The sequence below is a fragment of the Amblyraja radiata genome, chromosome 19, assembly GCF_010909765.2.
Source record: "Amblyraja radiata isolate CabotCenter1 chromosome 19, sAmbRad1.1.pri, whole genome shotgun sequence".
Lineage (NCBI taxonomy): Eukaryota > Metazoa > Chordata > Chondrichthyes > Rajiformes > Rajidae > Amblyraja > Amblyraja radiata.
In genome coordinates, this window is record NC_045974.1 from 15,803,670 (window position 1) to 15,824,720 (window position 21,051).

General features: G+C 45.1%; 1 protein-coding gene across 1 annotated transcript in view; it reads left to right on the forward strand.

Moving 5' to 3' along the window:
- The first annotated feature begins 6,071 nt into the window (after positions 1-6,071).
- creb3l2 (cAMP responsive element binding protein 3 like 2) overlaps positions 6,072-21,051 on the forward strand; it is a 66,882-nt gene continuing 51,902 nt past the window's right edge. Inside the window, exon 1 of the mRNA XM_033037742.1 lies at positions 6,072-6,237. Within this exon, the coding sequence (XP_032893633.1) occupies positions 6,136-6,237 (102 nt within the window). The 5' untranslated portion in view covers positions 6,072-6,135. The remainder of the gene's footprint in view (positions 6,238-21,051) is intronic.

Sequence of the window (21,051 nt, forward strand, 5' to 3'; positions counted from 1 at the left end):
AATAAATAAACTGGTAAAGTGCAAATAACAGAAAGTGGTTATTAATAATCAGAGTTTTGTCCGAGCCAGGTTTAATAGCCTGATGGCTGTGGGGAAGTAGCTATTCCTGAACCTGGTTGTTGCAGTCTTCAGGCTCCTGTACCTTCTACCTGAAGGTAGCAGGGAGATGAGTGTGTGGCCAGGATGGTGTGGGTCTTTGATGATACTGCCAGCCTTTTTGAGGCAGCGACTACGATAAATCCCCTCGATGGAAGGAAGGTCAGAGCCGATGATGGACTGGGCAGTATTTACTACGTTTTGTAGTCTTTTCCTCTCCAGGGCGCTCAAATTGCCGCACCAAGCCACGATGCAACCGGTCAGTATGCTCTCGACTGTGCACCTGTAGAAATTAGAGAGAGTCTTCCTTGACAATCCGACTCTCCGTAATCTTCTCAGGAAGTAGAGGCGTTAGTGTTCTCGGACCAGGAAAGATCTTCAGAGATGCAGTCACTGACAGTAAGCTTGCAGGTACAGCAGGCAGTGAGGAATTTTAATGCTGGCCTTCATAACAAGAGGAGTTGAGTATAGGAGGGGGTGGGAGATTGCAACCTTCACATGGTCCACCCTGTTTCAACGAATGCAATCAACCTGGCGTGCACAATCAAATAAGATCAAATAGAACAAGTTGTTCTACAACTTTAGGCTGTGCACGCCATATGCAAGAAGAAGAGTATAGGAGCAAAGAGGTCCTTCTGCAGTTGTACAGGGCCCTGGTGAGACCACACCTGGAGTATTGTGCGCAGTTTTTGTCTTTTAATTTGAAGAAGGACATTCTTGCTATTGAGGAAGTGCAGCATAGGTTCACGAGGTTAATTCCTGGGATGGCGTATGATGAAAGAATGGAGAGACTAAGCTTGTATTCACTGGAATTTAGAAAGATCTTATAGAAACATATAAAATTATTAAGGGATTGGACACGCTGGATGCAGGAAACATGTTCCCGATGTTGGGGAAGTGCAGAACCAGGGGTCACAGTTTAAGAATAAGGGGCAGGCCATTTAGAACTGAGATGAGGAAAAACTTTTTCACACAGAGGGTTGTGAATTTGTGGAATTCTCTGCCTCAGAAGGCAGTGGAGGCCGATTCACTGGATGTATTCAAAAGAGAGTTAGATAGAGCTCTTAAGGAGAGCGGAATCAAGGGATATGGGGAGAAGGCAGAAACGGGGTACTGATTGTGGATGATCAGCCATGAATAGTCATGGAATAGCCATGAATAGTCGGGAAAAAATGGCGGCGGTGGGAAATTCAAATTATCAACGGTCCCTTACTGCGAATCGGCTTCATCCCCTTCAATTTGCTGACTGCAGTTTATTTCCATCCCGGACGAGGTCTTGATCTACCACCTGTCGTGGGACCACCGGAGGGTCGCTCCGGCTGTGGTGGTCTGGGATGTTTTTTGGCCGTTTTCGGCCGTTGAACGATCGTCCTCCTGCGGCCTATACAGCTAGCTGCTAGCCGCCAGAACCGCTTGAATCCTTGCACGCTGCCCAGAGAGGACGCTGGCGTTGACTGTTCGCCGCTTCTCCGCCCGCTGTCCCCCCCCCCGTCTGTTACCTACCTGTTACCTGTTACTTACCTGCCTGTCTGTTCCCTGCCTGTACCTGTGCCTGTGCACCATCGACGCTGGACACCTCCTGTGCCTATTCTCCATCGATGCTTGATGCTGGATACCTCCTGTGCCTGTGCACCATCGACGCTGGACACCTCCCTGCACCAGCTGGATCCTCTCTGCACCCGCACCGCTGGACAACCTCTCTACACCTACACCTGCACTGCTGGATACTCTCTGCACCCTCATCACTGGACTATCTCTGCACCCTCATCACTGGACTACCTCTACACCTGCTCTGCTGGACAACCTATCTGCTCCCTCAATGCTGGACACCGCGCTGCATCTGCACTGCTGGTCAACCTCTTTGCTCCCTCACTGCTCGACACCTCGCTGCACCCGCTCTGCTGGACAACCTCTGCTCCCTCACCGCTGGATACTCTCTCCACCTGCACCTGCACCGCTGGACACCTCTCTGCACCCTCACCATCATGCTCAAATATTCAACTCTACAGATGACTGGTTTCTTCAACAACCACATCCCATCCTGCATCCAGGTCATTGAACAGCTTGGACTTCTGCGTCGACCCCGTTTCATCCACAGAGGCTCTCGGCGCAGGCTTGTTTGCTTCAACCACGGACATTCCATTCCATCCATCTGCTCACTACCACGCTCTGCCCCCCCTCACCCGCGTCACCCCCCATCCCAGTTGACCGCACGCACTGTCAACCGGGACAACCTCAGATCTCTCCAGCCTGCCCCATCCCTCCACCCTCTCATAATGCCAACTTTGCCCTCCTCAACACCAGATCGCTCAACAACAAAGCCCTTGCCCTCCATGAACTAATCCTTGACAACACTCTGGACTTCCTTCTGCTCACTGAAACCTGGCAACAACCCAATGTCTTCTTCTCCCTCAATCAAACATCCCCACCTGGATTTAATTACATTTCCAAGCCCCGCCCCTCCCGCCATGGAGGTGGCCTCGCTGTTATTTTCAACCAGAATTTTCGTATCATTGAACTCACCTTCCCCCCAGTAGCATCACTTGAATTCCTCGCCTTCAAAGCCCTTTCCTCCATGGCAGTCATCCTCATTTACCGGCCACCTAAACCAAACCCCTCCTTCCTATCTGACTTCACTGAACTCCTCACACTTGCCTCATCCCTCTCCCCACGTCTGCTGCTACTTGGTGACTTAAATATTCACATGGACTCCCCCACCTGCAAGTTCGCATCTGAATTCGCCTTTTTACTTGACAACTTCTCTCTCACTCAGCACGTCACCTTTCCCACCAATGACAAAGGTCACATCCTTGACCTGGTCTGCTCCACATATCAACCGGTACTCGACCTCCATCCTTGCCTCTTCCCCCTCTCTGATCATAACCTTATACGGTTCACCATCCCTTCTCCGACACCTCGCCCCCGCTTCCTCCGAGAAATCACCTTCCGTAATCTAAAATCCATTGATCCCCACCATCTCTCTGACCTGCTCTCCACCACTCTCCCCCTGGACTCAACCCCCGTCTCACCTGATGATCTCACAAACCATCTCAACTCCACCTTGTCTACCTCCCTCAACACTCTGGCCCCCCTCAAAACAAGAACCGTAACTTTCAACACATCTTCACCCTGGTACACACCTGCACTTCGTAAACTGAAACAGACTGGTCGCCAACTTGAACGACTCACAAAGAAATCATCTCTCACAGTCCACCTTGAAGCTTACAAACTCCACCTCACTGACTACAAAGATGCCCTCATTGCTGCAAAATCTGCCTACCTCTCCTCCATATTCACCGATCCCTGACTAAACCACAGAACCCTCTTCTCCACAGTGACCAACCTCCTCAAGCCTCGAGCCAACACTCTCCCTACCTCTACTCCGGATCTCTGCAACTCATTCCTCCACTTTTTCGCTGATAAAATCAGCACCATCTATCAATCTTTATCCCCTGTACCCGACTCCCCAGCATCTACTCCACCACCTACCAAGGCCCATCCTTTCAACATCTCCACTGACCTCCTTACCCCTCCTCCACACTGCTTCCTCTCCCAGTTTGACCTGGTCACCCCTATTGAAATCTCCAAACTCATCTGCTCTTCCAAACCCACTACCTGCTCCCTCGACCCTCTCCCCACTCCCCTGTTGAAGGCCTGCCTCCCCGTTCTCTGCCCCTACCTCACTAATCTCTTCAACTCCTCATTGTCCTAAGGAATTGTCCCCTCCGCTTTCAAAACTGCTGCTGTTACACCAATCTTAAAGAAACCTGGTCTTGATCCCTCCTCTCTCATTAACTACCGCCCAATCTCAAACCTCCCCTTTCTTTCAAAAACCCTGGAGCGTATCGTTGCGTCGCAACTTCATTCCCACCTCCTTGCGTATAACCTACTTGAACCCCTCCAATCTGGCTTTCGCCCCCTCCATACCACAGAAACTGCTCTCCTCAAAGTCCTCAACGACCTCCTCACCTCTGCTGACACTGGTTCCCTCAACATCCTCATCCTCCTCGACCTGAGCGCAGCCTTCGATACAGTGAACCATAACATCCTGCTCACCAGACTCAAAGACCTCGGCATTGAAGGCTCTGCACTCAGCTGGCTCCGTTCCTACCTTTCCAACAGATCCCACTTCATCTCTCTCCACAACCACACTTCTGCTACAGCCACAGTCACTCAAGGCGTTCCCCAAGACTCCGTACTCGGCCCCCTCCTCTTCATCATCTACATCCTCCCCCTTGGTCAGATACTCCGCCACTTCAACCTGGACTTCCACTGTTACGCTGATGACACCCAGATCTACCTTGGCACCAAATCCCCCCACAACCCCCCCCCTCTCCCATATCAACTCGTTTGTCAGCTATAAAAACCTGGATGCAACATAATTTCCTCAAACTCAACAGCGATAAGACAGAATTCCTCCTCATAGGCTCCAAAGCCACACTCAGCAAAATCAATAACCCCACTCTCACCATCGACGGCATCACTGTCTCCCCATCTCCCCAGGCCCGCAACCTTGGCGTGATCTTTGATTCCACCCTCTCCCTTGAGCCTCACATCCGCCATGTCATTAAAACATCCTTCTTTCATCTCCGCAACATCGCCAAACTCAGACCCTCTCTCACACCGCCCGCTGCTGAAAGACTCATCCATGCCTTCATCTCCTCTCGACTGGACTATTGCAACTCACTTCTCCTTGGCATCAGCTCCACCTACATCAACCGACTCCAACTGGTCCAGAACGCAGCCGCCCGACTCATCACCCACACCAAATCCTGGCATCACATCACTCCAGTCCTCAAACAACTTCACTGGCTTCCCATCTCCCACCGGATCACCTACAAAATCCTGATCCTCACCTACAAAGCCCTCCACCATCTGGCCCCCCCATATCTCACTGACCTCATCTCCCCCTACCAACCCTCACGGTCCCTCAGATCCACATCAGCCGGTCTCCTCTCCATCCACAAGTCCAACCTCCGCAGTTTTGGGGACAGAGCCTTCTCCAGGGCAGCTCCCAGGCTCTGGAACTCCCTCCCCCAACTGATCCGCAATTCCGTGTCCCTCACCATCTTCCAGTCCCGCCTCAAGACCCATCTCTTCACCTCTGCCTATCCTTAGCCCCACGTCCCTCTCCCTTTTCATCTGTGCATTAATTGCCTTATTATTGTGTTTTGTATTGAATTCTGTCTTTACTTTGTGTACTAGTCATGTCTCTATTTATTTCATTCCCCTTACATGATTTTCCTCTACCTGCAAAATTTTTGTAAGGTGTCCTTGACTCTTGAAAGGAGCCCATAAATAAAATTTATTATTATTATTATTATGAATGATCACATGATTGAATGGCTGTGCTGGCTCGAATGGCCTACTCCTGCACCTACTGCACGTATCTAAAGCTATGTATCTATGTATCTAAAATGATTCATTGTTGGCTGAGGGGAAGCTGACAACGAGGTATACAATCAGTAGAATTAATCAGGGTGACAGTGAAGCCAGTCAGAGAACTAGGGTGGGGGAGGGACAGAGAGAGAGAGAGAAAGTGAGAGAAAGAGGCAAAACTAGGGTTTTCTTGAAGTTAGGTAAGTCAATATTCATACCGAAGATAGATACAAAATGCTGGATTAACTCAGCGGGTCTGGAGAAAAGGAAAAAGTGACGTTTCGAGTGGAGACATACCGCTGGGTTGTAAACTGGCCAAACGAAATAAGAGCAGCTGTTCCTCCAGTCAATTCGCGGGATCGCGCGTCATTGGAATGACAATGCGCGTTCTCGCCCGTCCAACTGCTCGTGCTCGTGCTCGCCGCCCGCGCGCGCGGCATCGCTGGAAAGGGGGCAGGGCCTGGGGGCGAGCAACCGTTAGGAGGCGGGACTTCACCGCAAGGCGAAGTGTCTCAACGTGATTGGCCCATGGCAAGCGAGGGGGTTCAAGCCTCGCCGGCGTCCGATTGGCCGGGGCGTCTGTCCGTCAGGTCTGGCGACGCGCTTCCGGCCGCTGCGGGCAAAACACGGAGCGAAGAAAGTGAGTGAGGGACGGCGGCGATGGAGGCGATGGACAGCGAGAACATGGACCCCCTTCAGTGGGACACCAAGCTCAGTGAGCTGAATCTCTCAGCTGGAAACTGCGAGGTTTTTTATGCGACGGTAGGATCCGAGTAGGGCCCGGGTTAAACCTTTGTTAAGCCAAGTTAAGTCAAGACTGCGGCTTGGCTCAGCTTGGAGAGCGGCTCCGAGTTACGCCAGCATTTTGTGTCCTACTTCAGTGTGAACCAGCATCTGCTGTTTCTTCCGACACACGACGGTCTTGAAGCGTTTTATTTAAAACAAATCGGTCAATCAGATCCGAAGTTTGTTTCTCCGCCCCTTCCTTGTGCTTGTGTTAAGGAATAGTTCTACATGCACCATCTGTGAAGGAGGATGTTGACTTGCCTCTTGGTATGGATTTGCTGTGGAGTCCTTGGAACCAGAGCTTGCTGTCTGAGCTTCTGCTCAGAATCCAGACCGATGTCTGGCCGGGTGACTGGAAGTTACGGAAGACATGTACACTCGAGTGCTTCAGCCCCAAGTTTTACAAACAAGTTTTCCTGTGTTAACAAAATCCTGCACAATGTCAGCAAGGGATTCTTATTTCTGTATCCCAGTCACTTTGCCATCATGCCATTTACGTTCTTAGTTGCCTTCTATGCATAAACGACGATGTTATTTTGTTTGTCGTGCTGAAAATTATTGCGTGGTATTTTTCATTATAATTGCGTGATGAAAGAAGATGTAGCTGGCAAAAGACACAATGTGCTGGAGTAACAGCGGCTCAGGTAACATCTGTGGAGTATGTTGGTTGGTAATGTTTCGGGTCGGGACTTCACATGGATGAGAAAGGTCCCGACCCGAAACGTCGCCTATCCATGTTCCACAGAGGTGCTGTCTTCCTCTGAAGTTGCTCCAGCACTACTTTGTAGTCCAGCATCAGCAGTTTCTAAAACTTAGCTGGGATATGTCTACCATCTGGATTGTTTAAAATCCTCTTAGCAAATTAGTGTCATTATTTGTTCATCATGTGTATTAGAGGGCAATACCGTAGATAGATTTTAAAGAAACTAGAATGGAAGAATAAGAGAAGTAATCCGTTCTTGAGCAGTGAATGTGCTTTCAAGTATCACTTGGGAGTCGTGAGCACAAAATCCAGACTGACATTAAAGTCTTGAAACATAGACCATTCTTACTCAATTGCCCATCACAGGACAATCCCTTTCATCCCAGGATTCAATAGAATAAATCTTAAGCTATACTTGCCCAAAGGCATCAACATTTAGGAGCGAGAGTAGACCATTAGATGCCCAATCCGTTATCCTGCTTGGTCATTTGGTAAGATCGTGGATGATCATCATACTGTTGCGTCAACTGTGCATGTTCACCCATGTCAGTCAGCAGTCCTCCCCATGCATATGAAGAAACATTATCTCTGCCTTATTATAACGGTCCAAAGCCCTCTTCCTCAAAGGGAGATAGAATCAGAGTTACAAAGATTCATGACTGCTTGAGAAAAAAAGCTTTGCCTCATCTTTGTTTGAAATGGGTGACAACCTTTTTAAACAGTGGCTCTTGATTTTCCCACAAGAGGAAAATTCCCCATAGAGGCACACAGCATGAAAACAGGGCCTTCAGCCCAACTCGTCCATGCTGACCAAGATGCCCCCACTAAGCTAGTTCAATTTGCCTAGTGTTTGGCCCATATCCCTCTAAACCTTTCCTTTCCAGGTACCTGTGCAAATGCCTTTTAAATGATGGGAATGTTCTGTGGGTAGCTGGCATGGACCTGATGTGATCTATCTTTGTTAATTAATTGAAACTTCTTGGACTCTGGTCAGAGTGCAGAACAATATGTAGTGGCATATCAATGGCCTTCACTATAAGATTTCATCTGATGACTGAATGCTAGTAATCTCCACATCCATCTCCTCAAGACTCATTGGGGTCTTGCATGTTTCCATCAAATCCTCTCTCACTCTTCTGAAATCCAGTGGATATAAACTTAGTCTGTCAAACTATTCCTCATTGGACAGCCATCCCAATCCTTGAGTAAGGAGATTACAAAGTACTCCAGATGTAATCTTGAAATGCTGTGCTAACTAACACACAACCTTACTACTTGTGTGTAGGGAAGAACTGCAGACGCTGGTTTAAATGGAAGATAGACACAAAATGCTGAAGTAACTCAGCGGGACAGGCATCATGTCTGGACAGACGATATGGGTGACATTTCGGGTCAAGACCCTTCTACAGTCTGAAGAAGGGTCTCGACCCGAAACATCACCCATTCCTCTCCAGACATGCTCTCCAGCATTATGTGTCTACCTTACTACTTGTGTACTCTATAAAATTTGAGGACATTTTAATTCCAATACACTACAATGTATACATTGTACAGAAATATCCATCTTCTATTTTATCCAATATTTTGAATATACAAAATATTGCTGAGCAAATTACTTTCCAGGTATGCATTTTTATATAATTTAAACCATGATTGTTCGGAGCATCTATAGCATGTTATTACATTCCTCTGAGAAAACAGGAAGACAGATTATTATCTGAATGGTGTCAAGTTGGGAAAAGGGGAAGTACAACGAGATCTGGGGGTCCTTGTACATCAGTCACTGAAAGTAAGCATGCAGGCACAGCAGGCAGTGAAGAAAGCTAATGGCATGTTGGCATTCATAACAAGAGGAGTTGAGTATAGGAGCAAAGAAGTCCTTCTGCAGTTGTACAGGACCCTAGTGAGACCACACCTAGAGTATTGTGTGCAGTTTTGGTCTCCAGATTTGAGGAAGGACATTCTTGCTATTGAGGGAGTGTAGCGTAGGTTCAAAAGGTTAATTCCCGGGATGGTGGGACTGTCATATGTTGGCAGAATGGAGCGGTTGGGTTTGATTACTCTGGAATTTAGAAGGATGAGAGGGTATCTTATTGAAACATGTAAAATTATTAAGGGATTGAGGCACTAGAGGCAGGAAACATGTTCCCGATGTTGGGGGAGTCCAGAACCAGGGGCCACAGTTTAAGAATAAGAGGTAGGCCATTTAGAACGGAGATGAGGAAAAACATTTTCACCCAGAGAGTTGTGAATCTGGAATTCTCAGCCTCAGAAGGCAGTGGAGGCCAATTCTCTGGATGCTTTCAAGAGAGAGTTAGATAGAGCACTTAAGGTAAATGGAGTTGGAGGATATGGCGAGAAGGCAGGAACGGGGTACTGATTGTGGATGATCAGCCATGATCAAAATGAATGGTGGTGCTGGCTCGAAGGGCTGAATGACCTACTCCTGCACCTATTGCCTATTGTGTATAACTCTCTATAGCCTTATCTGATTTTTTTTTTCTTACTCTATAATACCTATCCATTCCTGTCACATTAATACATCCAGCTTTGTCTCCAGTTTAAGTTTTTTTTATCTTCCAAGCTTGCTCACTTGCTCATACTATTTAGTTTTAACTAGTCCTGCAGTTATGCAGCTCTTTAAAATATGAGATCATGAGAGCTCGTATTCCCTTGCCCTAATTCTGGTGCCAATGCATTGGAACTCGCTTTACCACACCAGACTGAGACATGTATTAATTTCTCTAAACTTATTTGCCCTTTGGCTCATAACCCATTTTCGCACATGGCTCGGGTAACAATTCAAAATCGCACACTCTTGTCTAATCCATAATCTTCTGCTGATGAAATGCCGGACTTTTAACGATACTGAATTTTTGGGTGAGATTTTAAAGTGAGGCTTATCTGTTTTCTCAGTGGAAGTCGAGGATTCCAAGGTACTTTTTTTGTTAAGAGCGTGGAGTTTTCTGTGAATCCCTGGGAAATAATTATCACAGCTGTCTTCATGATTATCTCATCTCATTGCCATGTCAGACTTAGTTGCCAGATTTCCTCCACTATAGCAACACCAATGTTTATAGTGTACTTTGTTGATTATATATTACTTTGGAACCATTATAACCACTGCATAAGGTGGGAGTCAATGTGAAGTGTATACAAGAATGCTCACTTCCATGTTGTGAATCCAATTTTAGGTCAATTTTGAAGTTGTTGAAATGCTTTTGAATTCAATATAATGTTACCTTATAACAAATGGGAACAATTTAATATGTGGTTCTTTTCTTGATGTAGTTTTACATCTTCCCTTTCTTTACAAAATAGGTTAATAAATATGCGTGTAGAGCAAAATAACTATTCTTGTTGACATATGACTGAGAAACTGTATATGTTGGTATTGCTTTTATGTATCTTTATTCACTAAGAACCAATGTCAAATTTCAAGATGTTGTGATGTGAAGCCACGTAATTTGTGGTGGAAAAATTGATCGTGCTCTTTGCTATAATGGAGGACTCTGCTAAACATGTACATGCACAATAGTCCAGAAGTACAGCTACTGTTATCAAGCATTCTCTGTTCCTTCACACAGTGCTGATTTTTTGGTTTTCTCTATTGGAATCAGCAGTAATCGGTGAACTAAGAAGAACATGTGTTAACAAATGGATGTCCCTGTAAAGAAAAATATGGAGCACTAGCGAGGACCAGTTGATCAGTACTCCATTCTGAAATTAGTGTGTGTGGGAACCTTGAAGCTGGGACTTTCTGCCAAATTTACTTCTCCATTCGTTCATTGTTGAAGAGAACTATATTTAAAATAGAGGAATGGGCCATGGCAGTTTGCCCTTTGGTGAATTAGATTATAATTGCATAACAGCTGTCTGTTTGGTGTTCTTAAACTTTGACTTTATTAGTCGAATGAATTGGAATTTGGGTTTGTTGTTGGAATTTTTATTTGATGACTAATTGTCTGTTGCGCCATTCTGTCTATGTAAAAAAGCTTTTTAACCACCAATCATAAATCAGAACACATGCTTGTATGTGCACATATATAATTTAACGAGATATTTAGGTCTACAGGGCAGGTCAAAGTATTACTGATAATCAGGACTACGGCAAAATAATAAGCACGTTAGTTGCGCATCGGTTATTGTTAAAACCCGATGAAAGGTGATTTCTTATGTGAAGTCATCCACTTCAAATGCCAACTCTGTTTCTCTCTGTCCCGTAACATTTTTGGTTATTTGCTGAATTTTGGCAATCATTTAATGTTCATCTAATTTCGAGCATGTGCACTATTATGCATTTGTTTAATTTTATTGAGTACAATTCAGGCTTCACGGATATTTTATACAGCAAATTCGCAGATTGCATCTCGTTCAATGATAGCCATAAATAATGAAGCAATGTGAAAAAATACATTTGTATTGGCTTGATTAAAACAGATGCCACATTACTTTATTTGTGCCTCTCTCCATTGTAGTGAGGTGGTCTTCTGTACTCGAGTGAACGGGTGTTCTATTCTTGTGTCATAACATGGCACAGGCGAAGCAAGCCTACCAATTTCCCTGCTCTCTGGCATTGTGCTCAGGCATTGTGAAAATCCACACTCTGCTGCCAGACGATTTGAAGAGTTAGTGTACTATTGAGGAATTGGCAGTGCTCAGCTGCGTGGAAGTTTGGTATTTCAATTCTTGTCTGGCAGCCATCTGCCTCATTACGGAGCTAAATGTACAGAACTGCTGGCTTTTTTGCAGAAGGTTCTAGAAAAGGAGTTGGAACAACGAAATAAGCTTGGATAATTTTTCCACATAATATTGCCTATGAATTTATCTCAAGAAACTTGACTCCTTCGTGTTTATTAAGTGAAATAATTGTCAAATTCCTCGTGCTTTGGTTCGTCTTTTAAGATGACTAACAACACAAGTAAATCACTGATCCAATAATGGCTAACTGCTATAACGGAGTAACATTTTGTTCGTTCTCAACCTCCAATGGTGGTACATAACTTCTTACGTTTGTGATCTCCATGATAACTACCTGCGGGGTGGCATTGTGCCAATTTCTTTCGTCTGGTTCAGTGTCATTTGTCATTTGGGTTTTCAGACTTTTCCTCCCCCAGTTCCCCAACCTGTCCTCTTGAATTGATTCTATCAGTACAGGAACCTCAGTATTCTCTTCGCTTTTTATGTCAAGTTGTACCATATTTCACATTCTAGCCAGGCAGCATCTGTGAAGGAAAATGGACAGTTGACATTTTGGGTCGAGATACTTCACCTGCACCAGTCCAGATAAAGAGTTTAGATCTAAAATGTCGAATATCTATTTGTCTCCACAGATGCTGCGTGGTTGCAGTTTGCTTTTGGTGCTCACATATATTAGAGGTAACTAAATTACCCAGCCAATTTTCAATGGAACAAGATATTGCCTTTTCATGTAATTAACAGCAAATCAGCATTAGTTTTCCGCAGTTGCTGCAGTGGTAAGATTTTGTGTGGTTGCCATGGTCAAATGGGTACTGAGTTTCCAGTCACTAACAAATTTCAAATTAGAAGCATTCATAGGTTCAAAGGGAAATAGCATATATGAATAACGATAGAGAAGCCAAATAGAGGCACTCCCCGACATGTAGAATGCAACTTGGGCAAAATCGCACTTGCATAAGCAATTCTCTAAACCCACTGACACCCACGTTGTCTCTGCCTCGGAGCTCTCCCAGGGTCTCCGTATCGAATAGTAAATTTACGTGCGCACAGTAGCAGTTCCATTTCTGACTCGCGTAATATCCGACTTATGCAAGGGTCTGCGAGATGTAGCCCTGACATAAGTTAGGAGCGTCTGTAGTAGGTTAGTAGTATTGAATGTTTCTTTATTATGGACCTGTCAAGTCATATGCACAAGTATGGTGCAGGTGCATGAAAAATCCTGCTTGCAGCAGCATCACCTGTCAAGATGTTTGATGCTATGATGCATCAAACATCTTTGAATTGTGTCTTTGAATTGTGTATTGTTGATGTCTTTACTATTTTTTTTTTTTTAAATGTTGTCGTTATTTTTTTGTTTTGTTTCATTCCGCTTACATGTTTTGTATTCTGTTTACTAAATTTTGTACGGTGTCCTTGAGAGTCTTGAAAGGCGCCCATAAATAAAATGTATTATTATTATTATCATAGTCAATTATTATTTAAGCTCCCCATCCTTTAGGTTTTTCCATTATTTAGTGAAGTGCCTGTAGCTTTAAAACATGTTATTCTAACACAAGTATTTTAGGTGGTGCACAGGAAGCATTCATCACCATGGCATAGAAGGCTTCAGATTGTACACAGACTCTTTTGTTAATAATGTTACAAGTTACAATGAGCCTGATTGTTCCACTCTTCAGCCGGTGATACTGTGGAGTGAGAGCGACAGATCGTAACAAGCACGATCTAGTCCAATGACCAGCTTATTATGTGTTTTAGGTGTGAAATTGTTGTATTTAGATGATAAAATATTATGGATAAACAATCGTATCATGTTGGACTGTAAGAGCATCCCAGAAATAGTAAAAAATCTCTAAAAGGAAGAGAACAAAATAAGTCATGATTACTATCCGAGAAGAAAGTCAAGGTCAACTATTTTATATCCTTTTATTTAAGACGAAAATAGCTGCAGGGCTTGGTTGTGAAAACAGGGCTTGAAATTAACGGTTGCCTGGGTGCCAATGGCAGTGGGCAAATGCATGGCAGATGCAGTATAATGTGGATAAATGAGAGGTTATCCACTTTGGTGGCAAAAACAGGAAAGCAGACTATTATCTAAATGGTGACCGATTAGGAAAAGGGGAGATGCAACGAGACCTGGGTGTCATGGTATACCAGTCATTGAAAGTAGGCATGCAGGTGCAGCAGGCAGTGAAGAAATCGAATGGTATGTTAGCATTCATAGCAAAAGGATTTGAGTATAGGAGCAGGGAGGTTCTACTGGGGTGGGGACTGGACATTGTGCTGATTGTGATGATTTTTTTGTCTAATTGTAGTCCTGTAGGTCTGTGTCCAAGATGGCTGCCATGAAGAGAGAGTGGACGCTGGCGCGCTTTGGCTGCCGCTGCTCTCTCTTCACAGTGTGTTTTTGATTTTCTGTTTTTGGATTGAATTCTGTTTTTAATTTGTGTCTCTGATGTCTTTTTTATTGCGTACAGTTTTGGTCTCCAAATCTGAGGAAGGACATTATTGCCATAGAGGGAGTTCAGAGAAGGTTCACCAGACTGATTCCTGGGATGTCAGGACTTTCATATGAAGACAGACTGAATAGACTCGGCTTGTACTCGCTAGAATTTAGGAGATTGAGGGGGGATCTTATAGAAACCTACAAAATTCTTAAGGGGTTGGACAGGCTAGATGCAGGAAGATTGTTCCCGATGTTGGGGAAGTCCAGGACAAGGGGTCACGGCTTAAGGATAGAGGGGAAATCCTTTTGGACCGAGATGAGAAAAACATTTTTCACACAGAGAGTGGTGAATCTCTGGAACTCTCTGCCACAGAAGGTAGTTGAGGCCAGTTCATTGGCTATATTTAAGAGGGAGTTAGATGTGGCCCTTGTGGCTAAAGGGATCGGGGTATGGAGAGAAGGCAGGTACGGGATACTGAGTTGGATGATCAGCCATGATCATATTGAATGGCAGTGCAGGCTCGAAGGGCCGAATGACCTACTCCTGCACCTATTTTCTATGTTTCTATGTTAAAACCCCACCGGGCAACATAAGAGCCCTGCCATTTTGCCCAGCTTGGCATGAACCCGGGACACCTGTCGCTCAACTCTGAGAGGGCCCCCCTCTCTATCTATCTCTCTCTCTCTCTCACTCTCCGTCTCCGCCCGCCATCCGTATCCGGGCAGCCGGTTCTCTGACCTCCGCCCGCTCCTCATCCGCCGGCACGGCTGGCCGCCTTATACATGCGCACTGTCACGGCCTGCACATCCACCCCCTGCACATGTGCACCACCACGACCAGCACATCATTGGCCATGGTTGTGCGCATATGCTGCCCTGTACACGCGCACTGCCATGGCAACTGGTGGGCGTCAGGCACTTTCTCCCTCCCTTTGCATTGTGGGAGGTCTGGTCGCCGCCTCGCCGTGACCGCTGAAAACCAACACAGAATCACTCCTTGGAGCTGGAGTAACTCCCTGGAGTAACTCTTGCTTCTTGATTTCCTGGTCTTCCAAAAATATCCCAAATGGAATTTAAACTGTAATGGACCCACTGCCACCAAACTCCAAACTCTGAAAAATAACAGCCTATTGCACTTTATCTGTTTATTTATTGTGTATATATGCTCTATGATATATAGGCACACTGAACTTTTATCTACTGTTCTGTATTATGTTTACATATTCTGTTGTGCTGCAGCAAGCAAGAAATTCATTGCCCTATCTGGGACACTTGACAATAAAACTCTCTTGACTCTTGACTTGGACAAGCAAAAAAGGGTTCTTGGGGGGGGGGAAGAGCTACCTTAATTTTAGTTGCGTCTGGTTGGGTAACTATGGTATGGTGAAGACTATTCCATGCTTTAATTGTGCGGGGTAACTCCATGGAGCATCCAGCAACTCTGGATAGAAGAAATTGGGTGACATTTCGGGTAGAGACCCTTCTTTAGGCTCCCTCTGGTTGTAATGTTTTGAGTTTAATTTAAAGATACAGCGTGGAAACAGGCCCTTCGGCCCACCGAGTCCACGCCGACCACATATCACCCGTACACTAGTTCTATCCCACACATTAGCGATATGAGTCAAGAGTGTTTTATTCTCTCACGTCCCTGTTAGAACAATGAAATCCTTATTTGCAGCAGCACAACAGAATATGTAAACATAGTACTCTGTAAACAATGTTATAAACGAGAAAACAAAACAGTGTATATTTATATATGAATATGTAACTATAAATATGTGTGTGTATAATATATGTGCACACACACACACACACACACACACATATCTTATAGTATTGTGTTTGTAGGAAGGAACTGCAGATGCTGGTTTAAACTGAAGATAGACATAAGGTGGAGTAACTCAACAGGTCAGACAGAATCTCTGGACAAAAGGAAAATATTATGTTTTGGGTTGGGTCTGAAAAAGGTTCCTGCACACCTTTGGAATGTGGAAGGAAACCCATGCGATCAAAGGAAAAAGGAGCAAACTCCATACAGACAGCACCCATATTCAGGATCAATTCCTGATCTCTGGCACTTTTAAGCAGCAAATTTATGGCCAATGTACTGCTCCATAGTTTTGAACTTAATTGAAACATGCAGTAGCTGTAAAGGGGGACATAGCGTCACTTAGATTTAAAACTGAAAATGGATTATTTCTTTTTTTAGTAACCAAAGTTATCAACGTATAATTTGTTTGTGTGTGTTGGAAAATAAAATATAGTGGCCAGCTGGTGGACTTGCTGCCTCACACGCCAGAGATCTGTGTTCGATCCTGTCCTCTGGCACTATCTGTGTTGAATTTACACATTCTCCCTGCAAGCGTGTGGGTTTCCTCCCACATCCAAAAGACACATTGGCTTTGTAGGTTAACTTGTCTCTGTAATATTGCCGCAAATGGGTAGGGAGTGGGTGAGGAAAGTGGGATAACAGAACTTGTGTGGACAAAAATGCTGGAGAAACTCAGCGGATGAGGCAGCATCTATGGAGCGAAGGAAATGGGTGACGTTTCGGGTCGAGATCCTTCTTCAGTCTGATATCGGGGGGGGGGGGGGGGGGGAAAGAAGAAAGGAAGAGGCAGAGAGTTGGCTGAGGGAGAGCTGGGAAGCGGAGGAGAAAGCAAGGACTACCTGAAATTGGAGAAGCCAATGTTCATACCGCTGGGGTGTAAACTATCCAAGCGAAATATGAGGTGCTGTTCCTCCAATTTGTGGTGGGCCTCACTCTGGCCATGGAGGAGGCCCAGGACAGAAAGGTCAGATTCGGAATGGGAGGGGGAGTTGAAGTGCAGAGCCACCGGGAGATCAGGTTGGTTATTGCGAACTGAGTGTAGGTGTTGTGCGAAAAAGCCTGCGCTTGGTCTCACCGAGGCTGATTATACGCTGAATAATCCAACTACATTTTTGTTTGGAAGTGGAAATAAATAATAGAAATTCCATTCATTGCAACATGTAAAAAGAGATGAGATGCTGTATTGTAATTTTGCTGCATGTCATTGTGGTATATATCATGTCTTGATTGGTGAATATGTTTAGTTTGTGACTTTATTTGAAGCAGAAATAATATGTGAATGCTTCATTGACCATAATTCCGACTGGTAATTACGCACTTCGTCCGAGCACATTATCGCACGCGTCATGCAAGTTGTCTTAAATGACCACCTAACCTGTCATTTGGCAACCTAAAAAGCTGCCGAGGTTGCCCGGCTAGCAACAGGGAAAAAATGTTAAGTGAGAGCCCTAGAAAACCACAAATTTCTTCTCTATAGTCGGGAGAGGAAGGAACAGCAAAGAGCAGCAGAAATGCAAAATAACAATATTTGGAGAGAAATGATAGGTTCTATTATTAAGGAAATAGTAGCAGGATATTTAGAAACATAAAACAATTTATCAGAATCTCCATGTTTTATGAGAGGGAAATCATCTTTACCATGTATAATTGGAGTTCTTGAATAATGTGCCAATTACATGAATAATGTAATTCTCACTTTGAGCTGTAAGAAATTGGGTGTCACAGGGATCAGTGCTGGGGCCTCCCTATTAACAATTTATATTAATGACTTGGATGATGAACTAACTATCCAAATTAGCCAACAATACAAAGTTAGGAATGAGGAGGTTACATAATTTGCAAATTTTCAGTTTACAGAAGATTTGTGTGGTTGGATTTGAGATTGGTGATGAAAAGTTGTCCATTGAAAAACAACTGAGCTTGTGGAAGTTCAGAGGAATCAGCGAATATTTCCATTTGTGGACGAATCTAGACTTTGGGCAAGTTTTTCAGCATATGGAACTGCCACTTTAAACTGCAATGAAGGTTTTTTTTTCCTCTGATGGTGTTTTAATCTTTGCATCTCCTAGAAATCTGGTGGCTAAAACGTTAAGTTCAGCACTGTCAAACAACCACCCAACACTGCCCCCTTTCAACAGTCATACAGACACATATTTTAGTACCATATTATTTAAAACATTCTTCTGATAACAGTAACAATATATTTTTATTCCAACACTTCTAAAAATAATATCACGTATTTAAAACTAATTGCCACCACACCAGTTTACATATTATGATATATGACCAAAAGATTATGTCAAAAAGAGGTTTTAAGTTGCATCGTGAAAGAGAAGAAATGGAAGTGAGGTTGGAATGGAAATTCCGAAGCATTAAGCCAAGAAAGTTACCATAAGTCCAAAATTGTTGGAGCAGAGGTGAGACTTGAGGAGATTACAGTTGGAGGGTATTGCCATGAAGGGAATTGTAAACAAGAATAATTGTTTAATCAGTAGGCAATATTATTCAGTACGCGGTTAGCAAATGATAAGTGTTTGACAGCATTGGGTCTCTACTCACTGGAGTTGAGTTTGAGAGGGGATCTAATTGAAACTTACAGAATGATGAAAGGCAAGAGAGTGGATGTGGAAAGGATGTTTCCACTAGCCTCAGAATTAAAAGGCGCTCTTTTAGAAAGGAGGTGAGGAGGAACTTCTTTAGTCAGAGGGTAGTTAATCCGTGGAACTCATTGCCACAGTGGGATATGGAGGCTAAGTCAGTGGATATTTTTAAGGTAGAGATAGACAAATTCTTGATTAAATTGGGTGTCAAGGGTTATGATGATAAAGCAGGAAAATGGGGTTAAGAGGCGGTGATCCGCCATGATTAAATGGCGTAGTAGACTCGATTGGCTGAATGGCCTAATTCTACTCCTATAACATGTGAAATAACTAGGTTCTGGCTCAGTTTCAAACTATTTCCTGTGAGAAGACTGGATGCTTTGTGGTTTTTTTTGCCATCAACTGAGCCCAAGTGACCTGCCTTTCATTTATGTCGAATGCTGGCCAGTCAATCTTCCCTAACCCTAATTCCTAACAAAACAATACAAATACCTGTTCAAATCACAATTTCTTGCAAAGACAAAGCACTGTTAATTAAAACTTTGTTAGTTAACTGCCAATAAATTGGACTTAACCTTTATTCAGTGCCACAAATGTGCTACATGTTTTTTTTGGTTTTTAATTTTTTATTTTTTATTAGCACTGTACAGAAATATAACCAGTGTCATATGACATAATAGTTATTGTACAGCTTCAATTTGAATTTTTAGCTACAGTTAAGCAAAAAGAAGATAGAAAAAGCAAGAGAGAAAAAGTGGATGTGCAAGGATAGAACTCCTAGACTACCAAATTGGTGTAGCCAAAGAGTGAGTAAAAGAAATAAGAAAGACATAGAGAAATAAAAAGACAAAAACAGAAAGAAAAACAAAAGGTGATATACCTGCCTCGCATCCCTCCCCACCCATCACCCAACCCGTAATTAGATTTAACTCCAAAATTGTGTTGCACCATACTATCCATGTAATAAATCAATGAATGGTGTCCATGTCTTCGAAAAATGCTCTGATTTTTCTGCTAAGACAAGTCTAATATTTTCAAGATGTAGTGTCTCAGACATGTTTGTAATCCACATTTTAAGATTAGGGGCAGATGTATGTTTCCAAAATTTGAGTACAGGTGCACAACCTTTTATCCGAAAGCCTTGGGACCAGACACGTTTCGTAATTCAGAATTTGTCGGCCTTCGGAATGGAAATTTTTTAGCGTAGATTTTAATGGCTGGCTCAGTGGTAGAGTGTTCGGCTCATATCCGCAAGGTCGCGAGTTTGCGCCTTGATCCCGGCAGTTACTCGGTCGCGAGTTTGAGTCTTCAATGTAGTTTTTTCTTGCAGAATAAATGTTTGTATGAAATGCAGTGTAGGAGAGGTGTACTGACTGTGTGGGCAGAACTTTGGAAGTGATTGCCCACCAGTCTAAAAAGCCGCTGTGTCTCCCTGTCCCTGGGATAGCAGGGGGCGATCAAACAGCACAATACCCCCCTCCCCCTCCAACTCCAGAGGAATCCGCTCCCCGATGGGCCGCTACGGCGACAAGTGGCAGTTTGCCCACAACCCGAGCTGCGCCCCCTCATCTGCCACCCCAAGAACAAGACGTACCTTGCACACCATCAGCTTCTGCCCCTACGTGTTCCTCTGGAGTTGGAGCAGGGCTGGGCTGGAGTTGCTGCTGGCTGTGGGTCTCTGGGATCTCCGTGCTTGCAGTGGGCCTGAGGGTCGGTGTCTCGTTGGTCCTGACGTCTCCGGCCACCCCCCTGGACTGGAGCTGAGACTGGGAACTGTATCGCCCTTGCCCCCTCCCTCTGCAACTGCAAACAACCCCACTCTCCTGCAAGGGCGGTACAGTTCCCGGAGGATGGCAGGTGGCCGGAGACGTCAGGACCAACAGGAACCCGCTCCCCGATGGGCCCCTACGACGCCCCGAGCTGCGCCCCGTCATCCGCAACCCAGGTTCCTCTGTAGTTGGAGCGGGGCTGGGCTGGGCTGCTGTTGGCTGTGGGTCTCTGGGATCTCCGTGCTTGCAGTGGGCCTGGGGGTCGGTGTTCCGATGAGGGGGCGCAGCTCGGGGAACGGCTTCTGGTGGTCCTGACGTCTCCGGCCAGTTTGCAGTTTTCCTCTGCAGTTGGAACGGGGCTGGGCTGCTGCTGGCTGTGGGTCTCTGGGATCTCCGTGCTTGCAGTGGGCCTGGGGGTCGGTGTCCCGTTGGTCCTGACGTCTCCGGTGACTGGCACTGACCTGCTGGTATCGCCGACGTGAAGACAGTGCAAAGCCCCCGCGCCGGTGCAATGAGCGGGGAGCTGGAGAGGGGAGGGAAGGGGTCACACACATGGCCGGGAAGCAGAGGGGTGTAGGTGGGGTGAAACTGAAGGGAGCGACAATCTGCTGCTGCCTGCCCGCTGAGTTAAAAAGTTCCCACGCAAGACTCACGATACACTGTGTATCGTGAGTCTACCGTGGGAACTTTTTAACTCAACGGGCAGGCAGCAGCATATTGTCAATTATTAACCCTCCCGCGCA